The following is a 22,065-nucleotide window of genomic DNA, read 5'->3' on the forward strand; positions in this document are numbered from 1 at the left end:
CCAGAAGGCTGGCGCTCCCCACCCGAGGCTCCCTGTGTGCTGGAAGCCCTCCTTCTGGGGAACCACGAGGCCGGAAGTAAGTCGCTGGTCCAAAGACCCAAAAGACTGGCGCTCCCCGCCCGAGGCTCCCCGTGCACTGCGGGCCCACCCTCTGGGAGCCAGCAGGCAGGAAGCTAGCCAGCCAGAAGGCTGGCGCTCCCCACCCGAGGCTCCCTGTGCGCTGGAAGCCCTCCTTCCAGGGAACCACAAGGTCGGGAGTGAGTCGCCGGTCCGAAGACCGGCGCTCCCTGCCCGAGGCTCCCCGTGCGCTGGGGGCCCACCCTCCGGGAGCCAGCAGGCAGGAAGCTAGCCAGCCAGAAGGCTGGTGCTCCCTGGAAAACGTTTTGATCTAGACCTGAGCGCCCCGCACCTCCACCCCTCCTTCCGAGGCCGGCTTGGAATGCCTCTAAGGCGGTTGGACAGATCCTCAGAACCAGATGCCAATCGAGCCGGCCCACCCGGCCCTCCGCGGGGCGTGGATGCGGCCCAGCCCAGGCTGCCATCCCGGGGAGAGCGGCCAGGCCTGGCCCGCACTCCGCGCCGCGGTGGGGCAGCCCTCTCCCTACCCACCGGGTCCCGACGGCCTCTCGCACTCAGCTCCCAGGTCCACCCAAGTGGACTTTGTCTCTCTGTGTCAGCTGGGTCACGGAAGCCAGGCCTCTCCGGCACAGCCCACCCCAAGTCCCTCGCGGCCCACTTCCCGCCCTGCCCCTCTAGACCTTTGCAGGGCGGGTTTCCCTCGGCCTCGGCTGCCATCCTGCCCCCTTTCTTTTTTAAAATTAAGTTTATTGGTACAATTTAGATACACATAATGATCACACTGATGATAGGGAATTTGTGTCTATACATAATATATCGTAGTTCATCTTTTTTTCTCATTCCTTTCCCCTCACTTCAGCCTCCTTCTCCTCTTTATTTAGAAAGCTTTGTTTCCATTTTATCCTTTTTCTTCTCAGTTTTTTCTTTTCACTTCCACCCCTCTCCCCAGTTTCCCTTTCCTTTTGAACAATTCCTATTTTACAATGTCTCTTACACATTTTGGTTTATTTACACTTTCAATTTCTTACATCAGAGAAACAATGTCATGTGTGCATATGTGTCCAATTTATTTCACTATGAGTATAGTCTTGTGTTCCATCCATTTGCATTCCTATACACAAGTAACAAACTCACTGAGAGAGAAATTAGGGAAACCACACCTTTCACAATAGTGTAGAAAAAATAAAGTACCCAGGAATCAATCTGATAAAGGAAGTGAAAGATCTCTACATTGAAAACTACAGTACTCTAAAAAAAGGAGATTGAAGAGGAGATAGGAAATAGAAAGATACCTCTTGCTCTTGTATAGGAAAAATCAACATAGTAAAAATGGCCATAATCCCAAAATTATTAACACAGATTTAATGCAGTCGTAGTCAAAACACCATAAGCATACCTCACAGAACTGAAAAAAAAATTCTAAAATTCATTTGGGATCAGAAGAGATCTAAATAGCAAAACTAATTCTAGGCAACAAAGGCAAACCAGGGACATCACAATCCCTGATTTGAAGTTATACTACAAAGCTATTGTGATTAAAAAACCCCAGCATGGTATTGGCAAAAAACAAAAGCAGACCTGAGGATCAGTGGAGCAGATTAAAAGAGGCAGAAACAACTTCAAACACCCTCAGCCATTTTATCTTTGAGAAAGGAGCCAAATACATTTACTGGAGGAAAAAAGTTACCTGTCCTCCAGAGTGTGCTTTTTGCTTTTTGACAAATATCAAAAGACTTAATATGCCTGTGGTGGTTTCTACATCTTCTCTTTTGTTCCATTAATCCACATTTGTTTTTGTGTATGCCCTATGCTGTTTTTATCACTCGCTTTTTAATATAACTTGGAAGTTTGGGATGGTGATGCCTCCTGCTTTGCTCTTATTGCCTAGGATTCTTTTTTGCCTTCTGGGTCTCTTGTGAATTTAAGGACTATTTTCCATGTGAATTTTAGAATTGTTTCCTTAGTTACGTGAGGAATGTTGTTGGTATTTTGAGATTATACTATATTTGTATTTTAACTTTTGGAAATGTGGTCATTTTGACAGTATTGGTTCTGTGTAGCCAAAACAGAGTGTTTTTCCACTTTCTGATGTCCTCTTTGATATCCCTTTTTATATTACTGTAGTTTTCATTATAGATGCTTTTTATTTCCCTCTTAGGTTAATTCCTAATAATTTATTTTAAGGCACTGAAAATGGTATTTTCCTAATTTCTCCCTTGGTGAGTTCATTATGGTATACAAGAATACTACTGATTTTTGTGTGATTTTGTATCCTGCTACCTTGCTGAATTTGTTAGTTTTATGAGTCTATTTGTGGAATTTGTTGTACCCTCTATGTAAAGGATAAAGGAAGGATAAGGATAAAGGATATAAAATAAGGATAGTTTGACTTCTTCCTTCTGTATACATATCCATTTTGTTTCTCTCTTTCACATGATTGCTCTGGCTAACAATTTTAGTACTTTTTTGAACAGTAGTGGTAAGAATGGACATCCTTATCTTGTTCTGACTTTAGTGGCAAGCTCTGTTTTTTTCCCGTTTAATATGATGTTATCCATAGGTTTTTCATAAATGGTACTTCTCTGCCTATTTTTTTTAGGGTTGTTATCATGAATGCATATTACACTTTGTTTGAGGTTTTTTCATGTATTGAAATAATCATGTACATTTTCTCCACACTTCTGTTTATGTGATTTATTGCATTTACTGATCTGCATATGTTGAACTATTCTTCTATGCTTTGGATGAAGTCTACTTGCTCACGGTGATCTTTTTTGATGACTCATTTTTTTCTCTTTGCCAGCATTTCTGTTCATGAAAGAGACTGGTTAGATTCTATGTCGGTTGAGATGACCATGTGATTTTTATATCTCCTTCTGTATATGTGGTATATTCCATTTATTGATTTGCATATGTTGAGCCCTGTGTGCCTTCCTAGGGTAAATCCTACTTGGTTGTGACGTATGATCTTTCGATTATTTATTGTGCTGTGTTTGCAAGTGTCTTGTTGAGGATATTTACATCTGTGGTCACTACAGAGATTGGTCTATAGTTTTCTTTTATAGTTGAGTCTATATCTGGTATTTGAGTCAAGGTAATTTTAGCTTCCATGAATGAGTTTGGCAGTACTTATTCTCTTTCATTTTCATTAGAGAATTTGAGAAGGATTGATATTAGCTCTTCCCTGAAGTTCTTGTAGAATTCAGCAGTAAATACATTAGGTCTTGAGCTTTTATTAATTGGTTGATTCCCCCCCCTCCGCCCCCCGGTACCGGGAATCGAACTCATGACCTTGCGCTTACCAGGCAGGTGCTGTGCCACTGAACTAAATCCCCAGCCCTGATTTTTTTTCCCCTTTATTTCTACCTCAATTTCATTGCCTATTTTGGACTGTTCAAGGCTTTTATATCTTCCTGGTTCAGTTATGGTATTTCTTTTGTGTCTAGGAATCTCCACTGTTTCAAGATTTTCTAATTTATTGGAGTACAGATTTCAATAGTAGATATTAATAATTTTCTGTATTGGAGGTATCCCTTGTGATTTCACTTTTTAAATTTTTAATTGCATTGATATGGATCTTTATTCCTTTGGTAAGTTTGGCTAAGGGCTTGTCATTTTTTTTTTTTTATTCTTTCAAAGTATCAGGTCTTTGATTCATTGATTGTTTTTGGTTTTTTGGCTCAATTTCGTTGATTTATGCACTGTTCTCTAATTTTTTATACTTGCTGTGGATTTAGACTGCTCTTGTTTTTGTAGAGCTATGGGGTGAAACATTAGGTTTTTGTTTGTGTTCACTTGTTTTTTTCTAATGTTAACATTCACAGCAATAAATTTGCTGTTAGGACTGCTTTTATTGTGTCTCATATGTTCTGGTATGTTGTATTGGCATTGTTGTTTGATTCTAGGAAGTGTTTAATTTTTTTCTTGATTTCTTTTGGAACCCATTGATTATTCAGAAACGTGTTATTTAATGTCCCATTGTTTGTAAATTTTATGTGGTTACTTTTGCTATGGATTTCTAGTTTTAGTGCACTATGAACTGATAATATACATGGGATAATTTTGATTCTTTGTATTTGTTTAAACAAGGTGTATAAGCTAGTATGTCATCTATTTTTCAAAATTCTGTGTGCTGCTGAGAATGTGTATTTCGTTGTGATAGGATAGAGTACTCTAGCTATTTATTAAGTCCACTTGTTTGAAGATATGTGTCAGTTCTGATATTTCTTTGTTGATTTCTTTAATTTAGTTGACATGACTGTAAAAGTGTGGTGTTGAGTTCCCTGGTATAATTGTTTTGATACATATTTGATCTTTTTGTCCAGTAGTATTTGTTTTATGAAATTGGGTACACTAGTATTTGGTGAACATATATTTACAATTGTTTATATTCGTGTTGTATTGTTCTCTTATCTAATATGTAATGATCAAAATATTTTGTTTCTTCTGATAAATTTTAGTTTGAAATCTACTTTATTTGACAATACAGTTTCTAGTTCTGCCTGTTTTTGGGATATTAATGAAGAAATATTGTTTCATTGTTTAATTTTTAGTGTATGAATTTTTGGGGGGGATTAGAGGTCTGTCCCTTCTTCCTTGCTTTGTTCCTTCCTTCTTCCTTCCCTTCCTCTCTTCTCTCTCTCCCCTTTCTCTCTGTCTCTCTGTCTCTCCCCCTCTCTTCCTCTCTCCAACTCTCCCTCTTTCTCCCTTTCTCTCTCCCTCTCTCCCTCCCTCCTTCCCTCCTTTCCTTCCTTTTTCTTTCTTTCAGGTCTTGCTATGTAGTGCAGGCTGGCTGTGAACTCACTGCATAGCCCAGGCTGACCTCGAACTCAAGGCAGTCCTCCTGCCTCAACCTCCTGATTGCTGTGATTGCAGCCATGTGCCACCGTGCCTGGCTTTAGGTGTGTTTCTTATATGCAGCATATTGTTGTTTTTTAAAAATCCACTTTGCCAATCTGTCTTTTGATTGGGAAGTTGAGACCATTTACATTGAAGGTTATTACTGAATGGTGTTGATTTATTCCCATGGCATCATTTTTCTCTTTCTTTTTTTATTTTTTCCTTTTGACTGCTTTTTCTGCTTGATGTATTCATTCTAGTAGACTTTTTGGCATTCTTACCTTCATTGTTTCTATCTAGGATATCCTCAAGAATTTTTTGGAGTCCTGGTTTGGTGGTCATGAATTTCTTAGAGGGTTTTTTTTTTTGTCACAAAATGTTCTTATTTCTCCATAAATTTTGAAAGATACTTTTGCAGGATATATCTGTTTGTGTTGGAAGTTGTTTTCTTTTAGGGCTTAAAACACTTAACTGCAGGCTGTCCTAGTCTTCAAAGTTTGTATTAAGAAGTCTGCTATAATCTTGAGCTTATTTTAATAAATGATTTTTATCTTTTCTCTGATAGCTTTAAAGTTTTGTCATTTTTTTGAACCTCTGTTACTTTGATTCTTATGTGTTGTGGAGTGGTTCTTCTCTGGTTTTAGTTATTTGGTGTTCCGTGTGCCTTGATTACCTGTTTGTTGAGTCCCTTCCATCCCCTGCCTCATACCATATGTTTTCTGCCCCAATTTCTCTAGGCAGATTTTTAATTTTATGCATACTGTCCTCTGACTTTTCTCCAACTCTAGTTAGTCTTTGGTTAGTCTTCTCTGGTTCACCTAGTAGGTAGTGGATCAGTTTTCCTTGCTTACCTGTTTTTAAGGTATATCTAAGAATGTGGTCTTATTTTTCAGAATTGTCTTCTAGTTATGATACTCTTTTCTCACATTGGTCACTTCTGCTGCTCATATATTCAGTGGAATTCTTTGGCTCTAGGATTTCTCTGGGGTACCTCTTAATGGAGTCTATTTATTTGGTAGATTTTCACTCATATTTTGAATGGTTTTGCTTAAGTCCATTTTTATTTGACTCTTTAAACCCATTGTTCAGTTTATTAATTCCACTTACTTGTTTGGTTATATGATCTTGTAGCTCATCTAGTTTCTTTGTTCCTCTTTGACCATTTTGTGTAATTCAGACATCAGATGTTTGATTTTATTTAGAGTGATGCCCCTTTGATGTGCATTCAGTGTGTTTGAAGATTTTGGAGACATTTTGCTGCCTTGTTTTTGGTGTTTCTTTATATTTGTTCTGTGTGTGCTGGTGGTTGAAGTCAAGTGTAGTGAAGAGACTTTGTTGTTCGTATGAAGATCTTAGATTTTGTTTTTTTAGTGATGTGATCTTGGCTTTATTTGTTGGAAAATACTGTCTGTGATTTTGACCTATTTAGTTTAATATGATTGGACATGGTCACTGTATTGCAAAGAGAGAATTCCTTCTAGTAGAGCAACATCATCGGGTTCAACTATATGTGAATCATAAACATTAAAACTTGCTTTGACAATTTCTTGCTTTTATCAATGGCCCTTATGGAGTATACTATACTATTATTGGTGGTTAGTATGAAATGTGCAGGGAGGGGAGAAGGAAAGAAGCAAAGGAAAAAAGTATAGAAGAGAGGGATATAAGAAGTGTCAATGTGAAAAATACATAGGTGTTCAGATTGTGTTGTAATTATTTTTATAGCTGGAGCAAATGTGTAGTTTTGATGGGGTTTGAGAATATTCATGGGAACGGGAGGGGGACAGAAAGGGAGGGGAAGTATAATTAGAGATTGAGGGAAGCTGTGAGAGTGTAGGAATAGGTTTTTTTAAAAAATTCCTTTAAGCATGAGTTTGGTAAGAGTTACCTGGACATGCCCATATTCAAAATTACAGCATTAGTTTATTCATGCTCTCTTTTGCCCTTGTGCAGACTCCACCTATATATGCTATATGAAAGGTGAAAAGGAAGAAAGGGAAGGTAAGGGAATAAGACAATGAGGAAGAGAGAAGAAAAATACGTAAGAAGTTAAAGAGAAAGACCAAAAGAGGAAAGAAAAACCCTAAAACGATAATAAATAAGCAAAAATCAAACCAAATGAAACAAAAAAAGGAAGAAGAAAAGTACGAAAATCCAGAACAAATAAATGGCAAACAAATCAAAACAACAACAACAACATCCTTTCGGAGTTGCTATATCATACAACCAAAGTATCCACACATCACCCTTTATGCTATAGTCATAATCTGCTTGCAAGCAACCAAGCTGGTTTTGCCCTTGTGGACTGCTTAATTGCCTCCCTTGGAGAGAGGCTGCTGATTTGATGTCTCTCTGGACTCACCTCCTGGCTGCTAGCTGTGCTCTGGGTGTGGCTAACTATTGACCTTTGTCTCTTACCCCAAAATCCAAACACCTCAATTATGAAGAAAGAGGTTGTGGTATAGTTTGCCCAACATGTAGTTTTTTGTCAGTTTCTGCAAGGACTCTCTCACTCCTGCTCCCTTTACTGTGGGGCAAATCCCTTAATTCCCTGTCTACAGATCTTTTGTCTAGTGCATCACCAGAATTCCTCTGACCAGAATTCCTCTGCTGTTTCTGTCCTCTGCTTTTATCTTTTCCTGTCCAAAGAGCTCTGCTCTTTGGCCTGTGGAAGTTGGCATGGCCCCAAGCTTGGCAGAGGGTCTCTTTTGCTTGCTTGGGATGGTAGGATGTGGGCAGGATTTAATGCTGTTTCAGATTTCTCTGGTGTTGAGGAAACAATAGTAGAGTGCCCTCTCTGATCTGATTCTGCTAAATTTCCTTTTTACCCTTGTGTCTCCAGGGGTGCTGCTGCCCAGCCAGTGAGTTCTGCATTGCCTGTGGATCATGGTGTTTAGCTTAGGGTGTGTATATGTGGGTGTCTTTCTTTTCCAGTGCTAAAAGGTGGGCACTTGGTGGTGCTACCAGGTCACAGAGTTCCCTGGAGTTTGAGCAGATGGTTAGGGGAGGGATTGCCTGTTTTAGTGATATGGGCTCCTCCCCTCCCCATGTGTTTCATCACTTGCAAATTGTGATTTCCTGACTAGGTCCCTGGGTGCAGTTAACTCTCATGCTGGGTTTCCTCTTCCAGGTGGGTGGTAGTGTATGTAAGTATCCTATCCTTGGAGTCTGGCTTCTCCAGAGCTGGATGCTTTCCTTAGGATGTTAGAATCGCTCCCAAGATAGTATGTACGCTGGATAGGGGGAGATTCAGATCATTAGTGGCCCTGCTTCTCTTTCTCAGCAACCCTGGTATTTCATTCGATCTAGTGACTTTGTCCTTCAAGTTGATTTTCTGTATCTGTGTATGCTGGGCTTTTATGTTTTACAACACCTGCATTATCTGGTGGGTCTCCTCTGAACTTCTCACACACCTCCATCTTTAATTGGCCATACTTGTCTGTCCTTCCTTTTACTTTTATGCCATTTTTTTCTTTTTAAGGTTCTACATATTAGGGGAGATCATGTGAAACATGTGATGCTTGTTTTTCTGGGTCTGGCTTATTTCATGTAACACAGTAATTCCAGTTTCATCTATTTTCCTTCGTACAGTGCTTTTCCCCCCCATCTATATTGCCTGTTTCTCTGATTTTTAGCTTTCCTGTCGTTGTGTTCTTGATCCCAGAAACGCTTGTTCTCTCTTTTGAGTAGCAGTTATCCAGCTGTCTCTGTTCCAGGTAGAAACATGGTAGAGAGGCCATAATGTCCTAACATTTTAGGAGGTCATCTTTAAATCATACACTAAAGGTTACAAGAATGCCTTCCTTTCTGTGCTTAATTTTCCACAAAAATGAAATAATGTTTTTGCAGTGCTGCAGATCAAACCGAGAGCCTTGTATATCTGAGTGGTCTACCACTAAATAATACACAGCCCCAAATCAATTTAGTTTTATTTCAGTCTCTTCCTCCACGCAACCTTTTATAGTGCTGGAAATTGAAACCAGGCCCTTGCACATGGTAGGGAAGTGGTGTACTGGTGAGCTGTACCCAGCTCCACAAAAATTTGTATGTAGAAATACTACACTATAAAACCTTGATTGGATCTTAACTTCCTTATAAAGATTAAACCATTAAATGCTTGCTCAGCAGGTAGAAAAGACTATTGTAGTCTCCTGTTAATCTGCTTGTAATAAGGGCATAACCAGAAAATACAATTACAGGCAATATTCCCTGGTGAACATAAATACAAATACCTCAACAAAATACTACTACTTTTGAGATCAATTGAATATGAAAAAGATCAGTATGATCGAGTAAAATCATTCCAGTAATGCAAGACTGATTCAGAATACACAGATCAAAATGTGACTTGTGATATTAACAGATTGAAGAATAAAAAAATCATATAAACATTTCAGTAGATGCAGAAAAACATTTGACAAATTCAGCATTCCTTCATGATACAAATGCTCAACAAATTAGATATATACCTCATTAAAAAAAGCCCATAAATGGTAAATCTGTATTTAACATCATACTTTTTCCTCCGCAATCTGGAACAAGACAGAGAATGCTCACTTTTACCACATGTATCAACATAGTGGTAGAAGTCCTGGTCAGAGTAATTATAGAAAAGAGGAAGAAATAAATGACATCTATGTCGGAAAGGAAGAAGTGAAATTGTTTGCTGATGACATGATCTTATGTCCTAAAGACTAAAGATTTCACCAAAACCTCACCAACAAAACAAAATAGTTAGAGCTGGTAAACGAATAAATCAGCATGAAAACTAGTATTTTTTTTTAATGGAAGGTGAACTACTTGAAAAACAAATAAAGAAAACATCCCTATTTATTGTAATGAAAGATAGATATCTAGGAATAAATTTAAAAAAGGAAGTGAAAGATTTGTATAGTAAAAAAAGTTGATGAAAGAAATCAAAGGAACACAAATAATTTGAGACATATCATAAATCTGTGGATTTGAGAGATACCATATACCTGTGGATTGCAAATAATTTGAGAGATATCATATACCTGTGGATTTAAGATTGTTAAAATGTTCATACTACCCAAACCAATCTATAAGATCTCAATGTCATTCTTCACTGAACTAGAAAAAAGCCCGAAATTTATAGGGAACCACAAAAGATCCCAAATAGCTAAAACAAACTTAATTAAAAAGAATAAAGTTTGAGGCATGTGTCAGCTTTCTAACGCTATGACAAAATACTTGAATAAGACATTAAAAGGAGGAAATGGTTATTTTGGCTCATGGTTCAGAGGTTTCAGTCCATGGTTGGATGGCTGCAAGATAAAAGGGTGTGGCAGAGGAACTGCTTACCTTATGACAGCCAGGAAACAGAGAGGGTAAAGAAGATCAAGAGAAGGGGCCAGGAACCAAATTCGGGCCTTGGGGTCTTGCTACTATGTTCTACTTCTTTCAACTAGGCCTTACCTCCTGTTTCTATAATCTCCCAATAGTGCCATCATACTCTGATTCCATCAATGAATTAATTCACTGGTGGAGTTATAACCTTCAAGCTTTAGTCACATTCCAAAAGACCATTGTGTGAACACACAAGGTTTTCAGGACATTTTAGATATACCATAATAAGGCATCACACTACCTGACTTCAAAATATTCCACAAAGCTATAATAATTAAAACAACATGGTGTTTCCCTAAAAGCAAACATAGACCAGTGAAGAGAATATATAGACCAGTGAAGAGAATATATGGCCCAGAACTGGATCCACATGTTTACTACCAAGTGGGTTTTATTAGAGATGCCAAGAACCCACAGTATAGAAAGGACGGTTTCTTCAATAAATAGTGATGCGAGTGTGTAACTGATGTGGTGGATGAGTGCTCTCCTGGGCTGGGCCTAAGCTGTGAAAAAACAAATAGTGATGGACCCTCATCTGAAATCATTTGGAAAAAATTAAATAAAAGTGTATTAAAGACTTACATGTAAGACCCAAACTATGAAACTGCAAAAAGTGCTGTGCTAGAAATAATTCATGATAATGGTCTGAGTGAGGAATTTTTAGATTAAGTCCCAGATACACTGGCAGCAAAACAAAACAGGCAGGTGGGATTATGTCAAAATAAAAGGTTTCTTTATAGCAAAGGGAAACAATTATCAGAGAGCAGACAAAACACACAAATTGGAACAAATATTTGTAAACTATATGTGAGAAAGTATCTAGAGTATAAGATGAACTCAACTCACTAGCAAAGACACAAATATTATGATGAAGAAATGGACAATAAATAGACATTTATCAAAGGAAGATATAAAATGGCAAAGAAGTTTATGAAAAGTTCTCCGTCATCACTAATCACTAATCATCAAAAAAACGCAAATCAGAACTACAGTGCAGTAGCACTTCACTCCACTTAGAATGACTGTTATCAAAAAGAAAAAAGAAGTGTTGGTGATACGGAATAAGAGAACTCTTCACACCCTGTTGGTGGAAATGCAAATCAGTACAGCTATTATGGAAAGCACTATTCAATTTCCTCAAAAAATTAGATATCATACGATACAGCAGTGCCACTCTTGGGTCTATATAAAAAGGTAATGAAATGATTGTGTTGAAGACATATCTGTACTCTCATGTTCATTGCAGCACTGTTCACAGTAGCCAAAATACGGAATCAGCCTAAACACCCATCAACAGATAAATGGATAAAGAAAACGTGCAATACTGTTCATCCTTAAAAAAAATGAAATTCTGTATTTGTCATGATTTCATGTAAAGGGAGATAAAGGGGAGGGAAATAAACCATATGTGTGGTTATTGTTGTAGTCAGGGTTTACAGGGAAAAGATTTAATACAGGACACATAATTCATAAGATTATTTTATAATATTTACCCAAAGAATACAGGAGATCTGTCCACACACTAGTGACCCAAAGAATGCAGCTGAGGGCCTGGGTCCCAAGGCAACATCCTGTATGAGTCTGGCTGAAGACCTAGACCTCATGGTAATGACCTCCATGAGTCCAAGTGAAAGCGTACAGCCTATGACAATGTCTCATGCAAGTTTATATGAAGGATCTACACTGGAAAGGCTCAAAGGTTAGTGGTAGAAGCTAGACAGTGTGCCAGCAGGATGAAGGATCTGTGCCAGCAGGCTGAGGGACCTGCACTGGAGCCAGGAAGTGATGATCAAAGTAAGGACCAAAGCTACCCAGAAGAGAACTGCAGCCCTCCTCAGTCATAGAGAGGACTTGAGCTCCTCCAACAATAACAGCTGAATTCATTTCAGGAAAACCAGTGTGACAGCTTCTCCGGGAGGATCAACAGCACACCATCTTCCCCTCCAGTTCTCTTTTTATGCTGTTGGCAACAACCCTCTGATGTGCCGTCCATACACTGCATCAAACTTTTTCAGCTTAGCTGGGTGTTACAAGTTGACCATTGTGGTGGATCGTTAATCCACCACAGTTATGTAAAGGGAAATAAACCTTACATAGAAAAATGCATGATCTCACCCACATGTGGAATCCAAAAAAGTTGAACTGATAGAAACAGAATAGAACAGTGGTTGAGACTGGGAATTATAGGAGGAAAGGGGAGAGATTAGTTCTTGAGTACTAAGTTACAATGAGATAGATGGAATCAGTTCAGTGTTGAGTTCCACGGTATAGTGATTATAGTTAACAATAATGTACTACATACTTTAGAGAAACTGGGAAAGGGGATTTTGAATATGCCAATCACAAAGAATGTTAGAGATGATATGTATGCTGACTACCTTGGTTTGATCATTATACCATACATGTATGTATTGAAGTGTCCCATTGTACCCCATAAAACTGTATAAGTATTGTGTGTCAATTAAAAAAGTCCTTGAGGGCCGGGGAGATAGCTCAGTGGCACAGTGCTTGCCTGGCAAGTGCAGTGTCCTGAGATCAATTCCTGGTACCCCCCCAAAAAAGGAAGTAAATTCTAGAAGAATACAAAATACATGTAATGATATTGAAATTAATGAGTACTCAGGCAATATGAACATCACAGAGGGTTTCGCTTTCTTTGCTAGCGTTATGAAATCTTATAAATAATTGATGAAAGTGAAAGAAGAGAATATAATTGCAAAAGTAGATTGTCCAGGCTTCTGAGACAATAAGTAAAGAGACACTGAGAAGTTGTTTTGTTCTTAGCTCTTTTAAAACATCCATTTTCTGTTGACTTCAGTTGTTTCTTTGAGAAGTTATGAATTTTTCTGGTCCAAATATGAGAGACCTAAAAAAGATGTTCTTTCTGTCCATTTCTCACCCTCTTTAACCCTTCTGAGCCTTGGGATGGGCACATTTGGCAAGTTTTGCAACAGAGTTTTTATTTTAAGAAAAGGTGACTGAATCAGTAATCCTGCCACCCCTACACCCAGGATTGGATGGCTTTACTGCCTTGACCAAACCTTTTTTCTTTTCTTTTGCTGTACCAAGTATTGAACCCAGGGCCTCCACATGCTAAGCAAGTGCTCTAACCCTGATGCACACTACTAGTCCTTTACAAAACTTCTAAAGAACTAATGCTAATTCTTCTCAAACTATTCCAGACAGTTGAAAGACAGGGAAGCCAAACTCATTCTGTGAGGCCAGCATTACTTCATACCAAAACCAGATAAGGATACAAAAGTTAAGGGAAACTATAGACCAGTATCTTTGGTGAACATAGGTACAAAAAAATTTTAGCAAGACATTAGCAGTTTGAATCCAGTAGCACATCAAAGCATCATTCACCATGATCAAGTTGGTTTTATCCCAGTGATGCAAGGATGGTTCAGTATTTGCAAATCAATAGGTGTGATATATCAGAGCAACCTAATGAAGAATGAAAATCATATGATCATTTTAAGTGATTCAGAAAAATACATCTGCTAAAATCCAGATGCCCTTCATGATACAAACTCTTAGTACATTAGGTCTAGAAGGTATGTACCTCAACACAGTAAGGCCATATATCATGAACCTACAGTTAATGTCATAATGAAGAGGAAAAGCTGAAAGCATTTCCTCCAGGAATAATGAATAAAACAAAGATGTTCATTGCCACCACTCTTAATTCAGTATAATACTGGAAGTTTTAGCCACAGCAATTAGGTAAAAGAATGGAAAGGTATAAGAATAGGAAGGAAGCCAAATTATCCTATCTGTATTTTCAGTTGATGTGATTATATAGAAAAACCTAAAGACTCCACTACAAGACTGTTAGAACTGATAGTTCTAATATCAGTAAATTTAGTAAAGTATCAGATTACAAAATCAACATGCAAAAAACCACTAGCTATATACCAGAAAATGAATTTGCTGAGAAAGAAATCATAAAATCAGTCCCATTCATAATAGCTAAAAAATACCTGGGGGTACATTTACCTAAAGTGAAAGACCTTTATAATAAAAAGTATAAAACACTGATGAAAGAAATTTAAAACTCTCAAAGGGAAAGACATCCCATTTTCATGGATTGGGGGAATTAATATTGTTAAAATGTTCATACTGTTCAAAACAGCCTACAGATTGAATGCATTCTCTGTCAGAACACCAATGACATTTTTCAGAGAACTAGAAAATACAGTCCTAAAATTTATATGGAAACACAGAAGACCCCGAATAGCCAAAACAGTCTTGAGCAAAAAGAATAAAGCTTGGGGTATTACAATATCCGATTTCCAATGAGTTTGGCTTCCCTGTCTTTCAGCTGTCTGGAATAGTTTGAGAAGAATTAGCATTAGTAACCCCAAGTAACCACAACAGCATGCTATGGGCATAGAGACACAGAGACCAGTGGAACAGAGTAGAGAGCCTAGAAGTAAACCTGTGCGTCTACAGCCAACTGATTATCAACAAAGGTGTCAAAAACATACACAGGAAAAGGTTAACTTCTTCAATAGATGTTGGAAAAACTGGATATCAACATACAGAAGATTTAAATTTGATCCTTATCTCTCATTCTATACAAATATCAACTCAAAGTGGAACACAGATCTAAATGTAAGGCTAGAGATTCAAAAACTAAAAGAAGAAAACATGGGAAACACTTCAAGATGTTTGTGTACAGGCAGTGATTTTCTGGATAGGACTCAAAAGAGCACAGACAACAAAAGCAAAAATTAACATTTGGGGCTACACCAAACCCAAAACCCTTCTGCACATCAAAGGAAACAGTCAACACAGTTAACTATTAATCTGATAGAGGATTTATGTCCTGAAGATGTAAGGAACTTAAAAAAAAAACCAATCTAATTACAAAATGGGCAAATGATCTGAAACATTCTCAAAAGAAATACAAATGACCAATTATCAAAAGAAGAAATGTACTTCTCAAAATAAGAAATAAAAATGGCCAACAAATATATGAAAACATGCTCAATGTAACTAGCTAGTAGGGGAATGCTAATCAAAATTACAATGCTGTCATTTGCAGCAAAATAGATAGAACTTGAAAAGGATGTAATGTTAAATGAAATGAGCCAGGTACAGAGAGACAGGTACCACATGTTCTCTTTCATATGAGAAAGTTTTTTAAAAAGGCAGTCTGAAAGTAGTATAGTGATTACTAGAGATTGGGAAGTGTATATGTGTTGAGGCGAGGCTTGAATAAAAGAAGTTGGATTTGGTCAGGCACTATATGTATATCACATTGAACCCCATTAATATGCACAATTAATACGTGTTAACAATAATGACAGCAGAAAGTTGGTGGCTGAAGTTCAGTGAACACAGTGCTGACCAACGGAATGGTGGCATTCAAGCCAGTCATGGTGGTGCATGCAAGCCCAACTATTGGAAAATTTGAGGTCAGCTGTCTCAAACTTGCCTGGCATGCTTGAGGCCTAGGGTTCAGTGCTTAGCATCATCCTGCCTGCACCTTCCCAATTGGTGCCATCCAGCAGAGATAATGATTTCTTAGGAATCTGCTTAGATCATTGCTTGACACGACTGGGGAGGGGAAGGAGGGTCACAGAGAAGGGTTGACTGCAAAGAACATGGTATGTTCTCAATATGCATTACTAAGTGCATAAACAATACACACTTAAGGTTCTTGCATGTCTTTTCATGGCTTGATAGCTTGTATCTTTATATGATTGAATAGCATCCCATCATGTTGATGTACCAGTTTATTTACTTACTCACCTATTTGGTTGCTTCCAGAACTTGATAGTCATGAGTAAATCTCCTGTAAATGCCCATTTTTACTCTATTTTGTTTCGTTTTGGTGTGTGGTTGTGTTTTTTTTTTTTTAACTGATTTGGTAAATAACAAGCAGTGCATATTTCTGGATCATATAGTAAGACTCTAGTTTTGTAAGAAACCTCTAAATTTTCTTCCAAAGTGCCTGTATGATTTTTGCATTGTCATCATCAATTAATGAGAATTCCTATTGTTTTACATCCTCCCCAGAACTTGTTGTATTCAAATTTCAGCCATTCTAGTAGGTTTATAGTGGTATCTCATTTGTATGTACATATATGTGTGCACACATGTGTTTGTGTGTGTGTGTGTGTGTGTTTGCTGTGCCCAGAACCTTGAGCAGAGTAGGCAAGTGCTTTAACATTGGGCTACTCTCCTTCCAACCCTTATTGTTTCTTTAATGTGCAGTTCTCTAATCAGATATGATGATGAACATTTTTTCATATTCTTATTTTCCACTGCACTAATTTTCCTCCTTTTTGAGTGTGTATGTGTGTGTGTTTGTGGTGCTGGGGATTAAACCTAGGGTCTCATGGTAGGTAAGCACTCTATTATAGACTCAGACCTGTTTTATTTTTTGAGATGGGGTCTTGAAAAGTTACTGAGTTGCCCAGGCTGGGCTTCAACTTGAAATCCTCCTGCCTTAGCTTCCCAGAATGCTGAAATTACATGTGTGTACCACTATGCTTGCTCCTGTATTTCTTTCTTGGGGAGGTGTTTGTTCAAATCTTTTGCCTGTTTTTAAATTAGGTTATTTTCTCAGTGTTGAATTTTATGGCTTCTTTCTACATTTTTTGGCAATAGTCCGTTATGAGATACGTCTCTCGTAAATATTTTCTCCAGTTATTGGCTTATCTTCCTCTTGACTATGTCTTTCATGGAAGAGGAACTTTTAAATTTTCATAAGGTTGTGCTTCTCATTGATCTTATGAATTGTGCCTTTGGTTTTCTATTTCAAAAATCACCATACCCAGTGCTATCTAGATTTTCTCTTATTGTCCTCTAGGAGTTTTTGTAGTTTTGCATTTTACACTTAGTTCTGTAATCCATTTTGAGTTAGTTTTTGTGTCCAGTATAAAGTCTGTGTCTAGTTTTATTTTTTCATGTGGATGTCCAGGTGTTCCAGCACCATTTCTTGAAAACAGTGTCCTTTCCCCATGGTATTGCTCTTTCTCCTTTGTCAAAGACTGGTTGACTGTCTTTATGAGTGTATTTCTGGATACTGTCTTTGGTTCTATAGCTCTGTTTGTCTATTGTTTCACCAGTGTCCCACTACCTTGGCTAATATAGCTTTGTACTGTTCCCATGGCTTTTATTGAGGAGGTGTTTTTTGGAGAGCCTTATTCTCTCATGCCATTCTGATGTCATTATGTTTCTTTTTTCTTTTTCTTTTTTTTTTTTTTTTTGGTACTGGGAATCGAACTCAGGACCTTGCGATTGCCAGGCAGGCACTTGTACCACTGAGCTATATCCCCGGCATGTTTCTTAATATACTATAAAGTGTCATACTGGTAAGACTTTCATTTTTTTAATGAATGCAGAATTGGGATTCAGGGTATAAAATGAATTAATGGAATTTATTATATCAGTTGTTGCTCTAAACAGAAACAAAGCTTTCCACTTGTTTGCTACTTTCTGATGATTCTTTTTCTCATATCCTTATTCTGAGATTTAAAGGCTAGTATATGATAAAAGCCCTCAGTTCTAGTACATGGAATTAAGAATAATATATTCTGCATTAATATTAGCTATTGTTCATAGCTTTTTCTCTTCACCTTCACTTTTTTCTTTACCTTCTTCCTTTAATATAATTCTTTTCCTTGAGCTGCTTCTTCAGTTAAGAAACTAAAGAAATAATCTGAAATAATAAGGTGGAAGTGAGAAAAGTTGGAAATGAAGTTTTCTGTCCCTGAAAATTGTTTTTATTATTTAATTGATACTTTTCATAACTTTACTGTGTATGAATACTGAAAGGAGATAAAGGAAGAGAGACCTGCACTAAGAGGGATGTTGACTTTAGCAGCTGTAAGGCAAAGAAATGAAAATAGTATAGTGTACTACATGGGAGAGTGAATAAGATCAGGAAGCAAAGTCTATTTTTTTTTTTTTTTTTTGGTACTAGAAATTGAACTCAGGACCTTGTGCTTGCCAGGCAGGCTCTGTGCCACTGAGCTGTGTGCCCAGCACAGGAAGCAAAGTCTTGGCTGTACTCTTTATCTGCCTTAAAACAAACAAAAACCTCCAAATCCAAGTTTTTTTGGCATTTCTTTGGCTCTTAATACTTTTATCTGGAAATTTTTGTGTAAATGATCTACATATTCCTTGAGGTCTCATATTCAGTTGAAAGAGCATCATGCCTTGTGTATCAGTCAGTTCTCTACGACTGACACATTTTAAAGGAGAAGAGGTTTATTTGGCTCAGTTTGCAGTGGATTTGGTCTGTGGTTGGATGGCTCCAAGGTAGAAATGGTGTGGTGGAAGAGGGGAGTGGAGAAAAGCTGCTTAACCCCATCGTGTCAGGAAGCTGAGAGAGAAGGGAGCATCCAGGGACAAGAACTCATCCTGTCAGTTTATGCTCTCACTGACCTGCCTCAAACCAGGCCTTATCTCATGACAGCATGTTCAGCCCTGAACTCGTTAATGAATTAATTCACTAATGCATATAGCACTGTCATGATCCAATCACCTTCTGAATGGCTCACCTCTGAACACGTGAGAATTTTGTGGGACATTTTAGTTCTAAACCATAATACCTTGTGTTGAAAATTGAAACTATATTCATCATAAAACTCTTCCTTTTTGGAGTGAACTACCATACTAGGACAACTCTAGATTCTAATAAGGCTATAGTTGGTGGGTTTAGGAAAGTTTTATATTCACATGTGTTTCTAAAAACTCTCTTACTATGTATCTTACCAATACAATTTTAAAGTCATTTGTGTGCTTTGTTTTAGGTTGGTACAGAGGAGTTTCAACAAAGAAACCAAATGTGAAGGTAATGAAAAATCTATTACCTCTTCTAATATAGGAAGGAGTTACCTAGTATGCTTGATATATTAACAACTCACTGCTCCATCTTTCAATCTTTTACAGTAGCCACAATCATCTTTGCCTTTACGAAACTATATCAAATACTTCTCCATCTCAGCAGTATTACATGATTTTTCTGAAAGGATGGAAAATGCCAGTGTGGTCATAGCTGCAATCTTGAAGAAGCATGTTCAGACTTTTAAACATCTTTCCCTTCAAGTATTTGACTTATTTATGGGCTTTGTCCTGTGAAAGCATGTGATTAGTTAGACAAATTTCTTATAAACTACAGAATGGAAAAATTTTCAAATAATATCCAATAAGATTTTTTGTTGATCACAATATTTTTGTTATAATATCAGTAAGTTATTACTATACATACCGGTTTTATATACTAGATTTATGTTTCTAGAGTCTTACAATTGATACTATTTTCATCAAAGTATAGAAAAATATCAAAAATCTCATTTTTGTTTAAAAAGTGTTCAGTTTTAACCATCAATTTTGTCACTGGAAGCATTCATTTCATTACCTTTTAAGGTAATGGTTATGAGAAAATAGTATGTTCAAATTTGAATTCCTCATATCCAGGGGTTTTCTTTCCTGGCACGACCAACATTTAGAGCTAGACAGTTCTTTGTTTTAGGGTGCTGTCTTCTGCAATGGAAGATATTTAGCAGAATATATAGCCTGTCTGCAGTAGGTGCCAGTATTCTACACTACCCTTAAGCCTTGTGTAGTGATATGTCATACTAGTATTATTGTTTAATTGTAGAAACTAATTCTTATCATGTCCTATTGGCTTGAACCACAGCTGGCTTGAACCACAGGTTAGCTTGAACCACAAGCTAATGACTGTCCCATCAGGTGGCCAGTATCATTCATGACACACATGGATCTAGTCATTTTAAGAGATCTTTTTAATAAAATTAATATAAAGCTGCACATTGGGATAGTCACGCCTGTACCACTGCTGGTTCATGCCATCCAGCAGTGAGACATACAAATTATGGCCCTGTTGTAAATGTGTTAATTTGTCCTGTCACCCATTGATTTTTAGAGAATATATCATTTCATCTCCATATGTTTGCATTATTTCCATGCTTTTTTCTGTATGGAGTGTTTGATTTTTATGTACTTACTTATTTTGGAGAATGTTCTATGTACTTCTAAGAATGTGTTTTCTGTTGTTTGATTGAAGACTGTGTAGATATGTTAAGTCTGTTTGTTCAATAATTTGATTTAACTCTAATTTTTTTGTTGTTTTCTTTAGTTGATCTATTTGTGATAGTGGGTCTTGTGGTCCTCTACTCTTAATTGTGTTGACATTTATCTGATCTTTTATGACCCTTACTTAGTTTTTGTTTTATGAAGTTGGAGACATTGGTATTTGATGCATGTGTTTATTTATGTACATAAATATTCATGCTTTATTTGAAAGAAAGTTTCATATATCAAAAGGAGGAGTGAAGTGATTGTAAAACTAAAATGGATTTTTAAAAAAGAACACTCTTCATATCTCTTCCAAAATAAAATTAAGTTTGGTAAATACCAAAATGGAAACAGTTACAAAGAGTAAAGGAAAAATTTTTTAAAATAAAAACTCTCAAATTGATACATTATTTTGAGTCTGAATGTTAACCAGAGTCTAAAATTTGTTTCTCCAACTCAGCTCTGGGTAATCTGTAAACTGTTTGTTAGATGATGATGCTGGCTTTAGAGATACATGTATGGCAAGCTATGTACGTGATACTGTATTCTAGAAGTGATTTGATGGACCATTTCCAATCTGCATCCCTTTAGTAAAATTTGAAATGTTAATTTGCACAGTACTTAAAATTACTGTTTTCTCCCAAGGATATACTAATTGCACATGGTCATGAAATTCCTACATAATCTTATTTTTTGCAATGCTGTTGTGTGTGTGTATATATATATGTATATATAATTATAATTATTATTATTTATTTACTTCTTGGTGCAGTGCTGAGATTGAATCCAGGACCTCACAATAAGCTAGGCAAGTGCCCCACTGAGCTATACTCTTGGTCTGCAACTCTGTATTCTTAATATGCAAAATCCTTGCTACTGTAGGAGATCTATATTGGTTTCCATTGCTATTTTAGTATATATGAACGTTCATTATAGTTTACTTTTTCTAATGGGAAATCTTTTTTTTTTTTTTTATTACAGGGGATCTTTCCTGCAAATTACATTCACTTGAAAAAGGCAATTGTCAGTAATAGAGGGTGAGTAGTTTGCTTTACTAATTTTGTTCACAGTTATTATTGGTTGTAGAGGACAGCTGTTTGTCTTTTTGGTCCTCAGTACAAACTATACTATTGACAGATTTTCCTGACAAAAATATGCAGTCATTATAATATGTAATTCTGAAAAGATAATTTTTCTTAAAATGCTTACAACTGTGTTCTGTTTTTCTGTATCATGGAGAAGTAACCTTAGTTTTGAATTTTATAAAACAATTGTGTATGCAGTATGTTTTTAAAAAAATTATGGAAGTTTTAAGAATAGTCATAGAATACGAATTAGAGATAAATGTGTCATTTTGCTTCTGTATTAAAAATAAACTTTTGATATCTTCTATTTGCAAGGAAAAATTGAAAAAAGTTATATAGTCATACCTTAAGGATAAGATGTTATAAAAATGGATATATAGTTTGATGAGAGATTTGAGAAACAAAAGCGATCTGCACAAAAGAGACAAGATTAAATATATAAAAATGTTAACGCTTGTTTTATACTTTGTAAACGTGATTTTTGAAACTTTTTTTCTTTGCGTGTCCTATTTTTAAAGTTATTTAATTTTTAAAATAATTGTAAAGTATAAAGTTTAAGTAATGTACAATTTCCCACTAAGATAGTATTCTGTAGTTTTTTTTGGTTTTTTTTTTTTTTTTTTTTTTTTTTTTTTTT

At 36.8% G+C, this 22,065-nt stretch overlaps 1 protein-coding gene across 6 annotated transcripts in view; it reads left to right on the plus strand.

Annotated features, from left to right (window-relative positions):
- Dock3 (dedicator of cytokinesis 3) overlaps nucleotides 1–22,065 on the plus strand; it is a gene marked incomplete at its 5' end in the record, with an annotated part of 457,227 nt that overhangs the window by 36,809 nt on the left and 398,353 nt on the right. For all 6 annotated transcript variants that reach the window (XM_005410370.2, XM_013507624.1, XM_013507620.1 and 3 more), the window contains 2 exon segments: nucleotides 19,056–19,096; nucleotides 21,325–21,380. In XM_005410370.2, coding sequence (XP_005410427.2) covers nucleotides 19,056–19,096; nucleotides 21,325–21,380 — 97 coding nt within the window.

This window comes from Chinchilla lanigera, unplaced genomic scaffold (assembly GCF_000276665.1).
Source record: "Chinchilla lanigera isolate Chin_1 unplaced genomic scaffold, ChiLan1.0 scaffold00131, whole genome shotgun sequence".
Classification (NCBI taxonomy): Eukaryota; Metazoa; Chordata; class Mammalia; order Rodentia; family Chinchillidae; genus Chinchilla; species Chinchilla lanigera.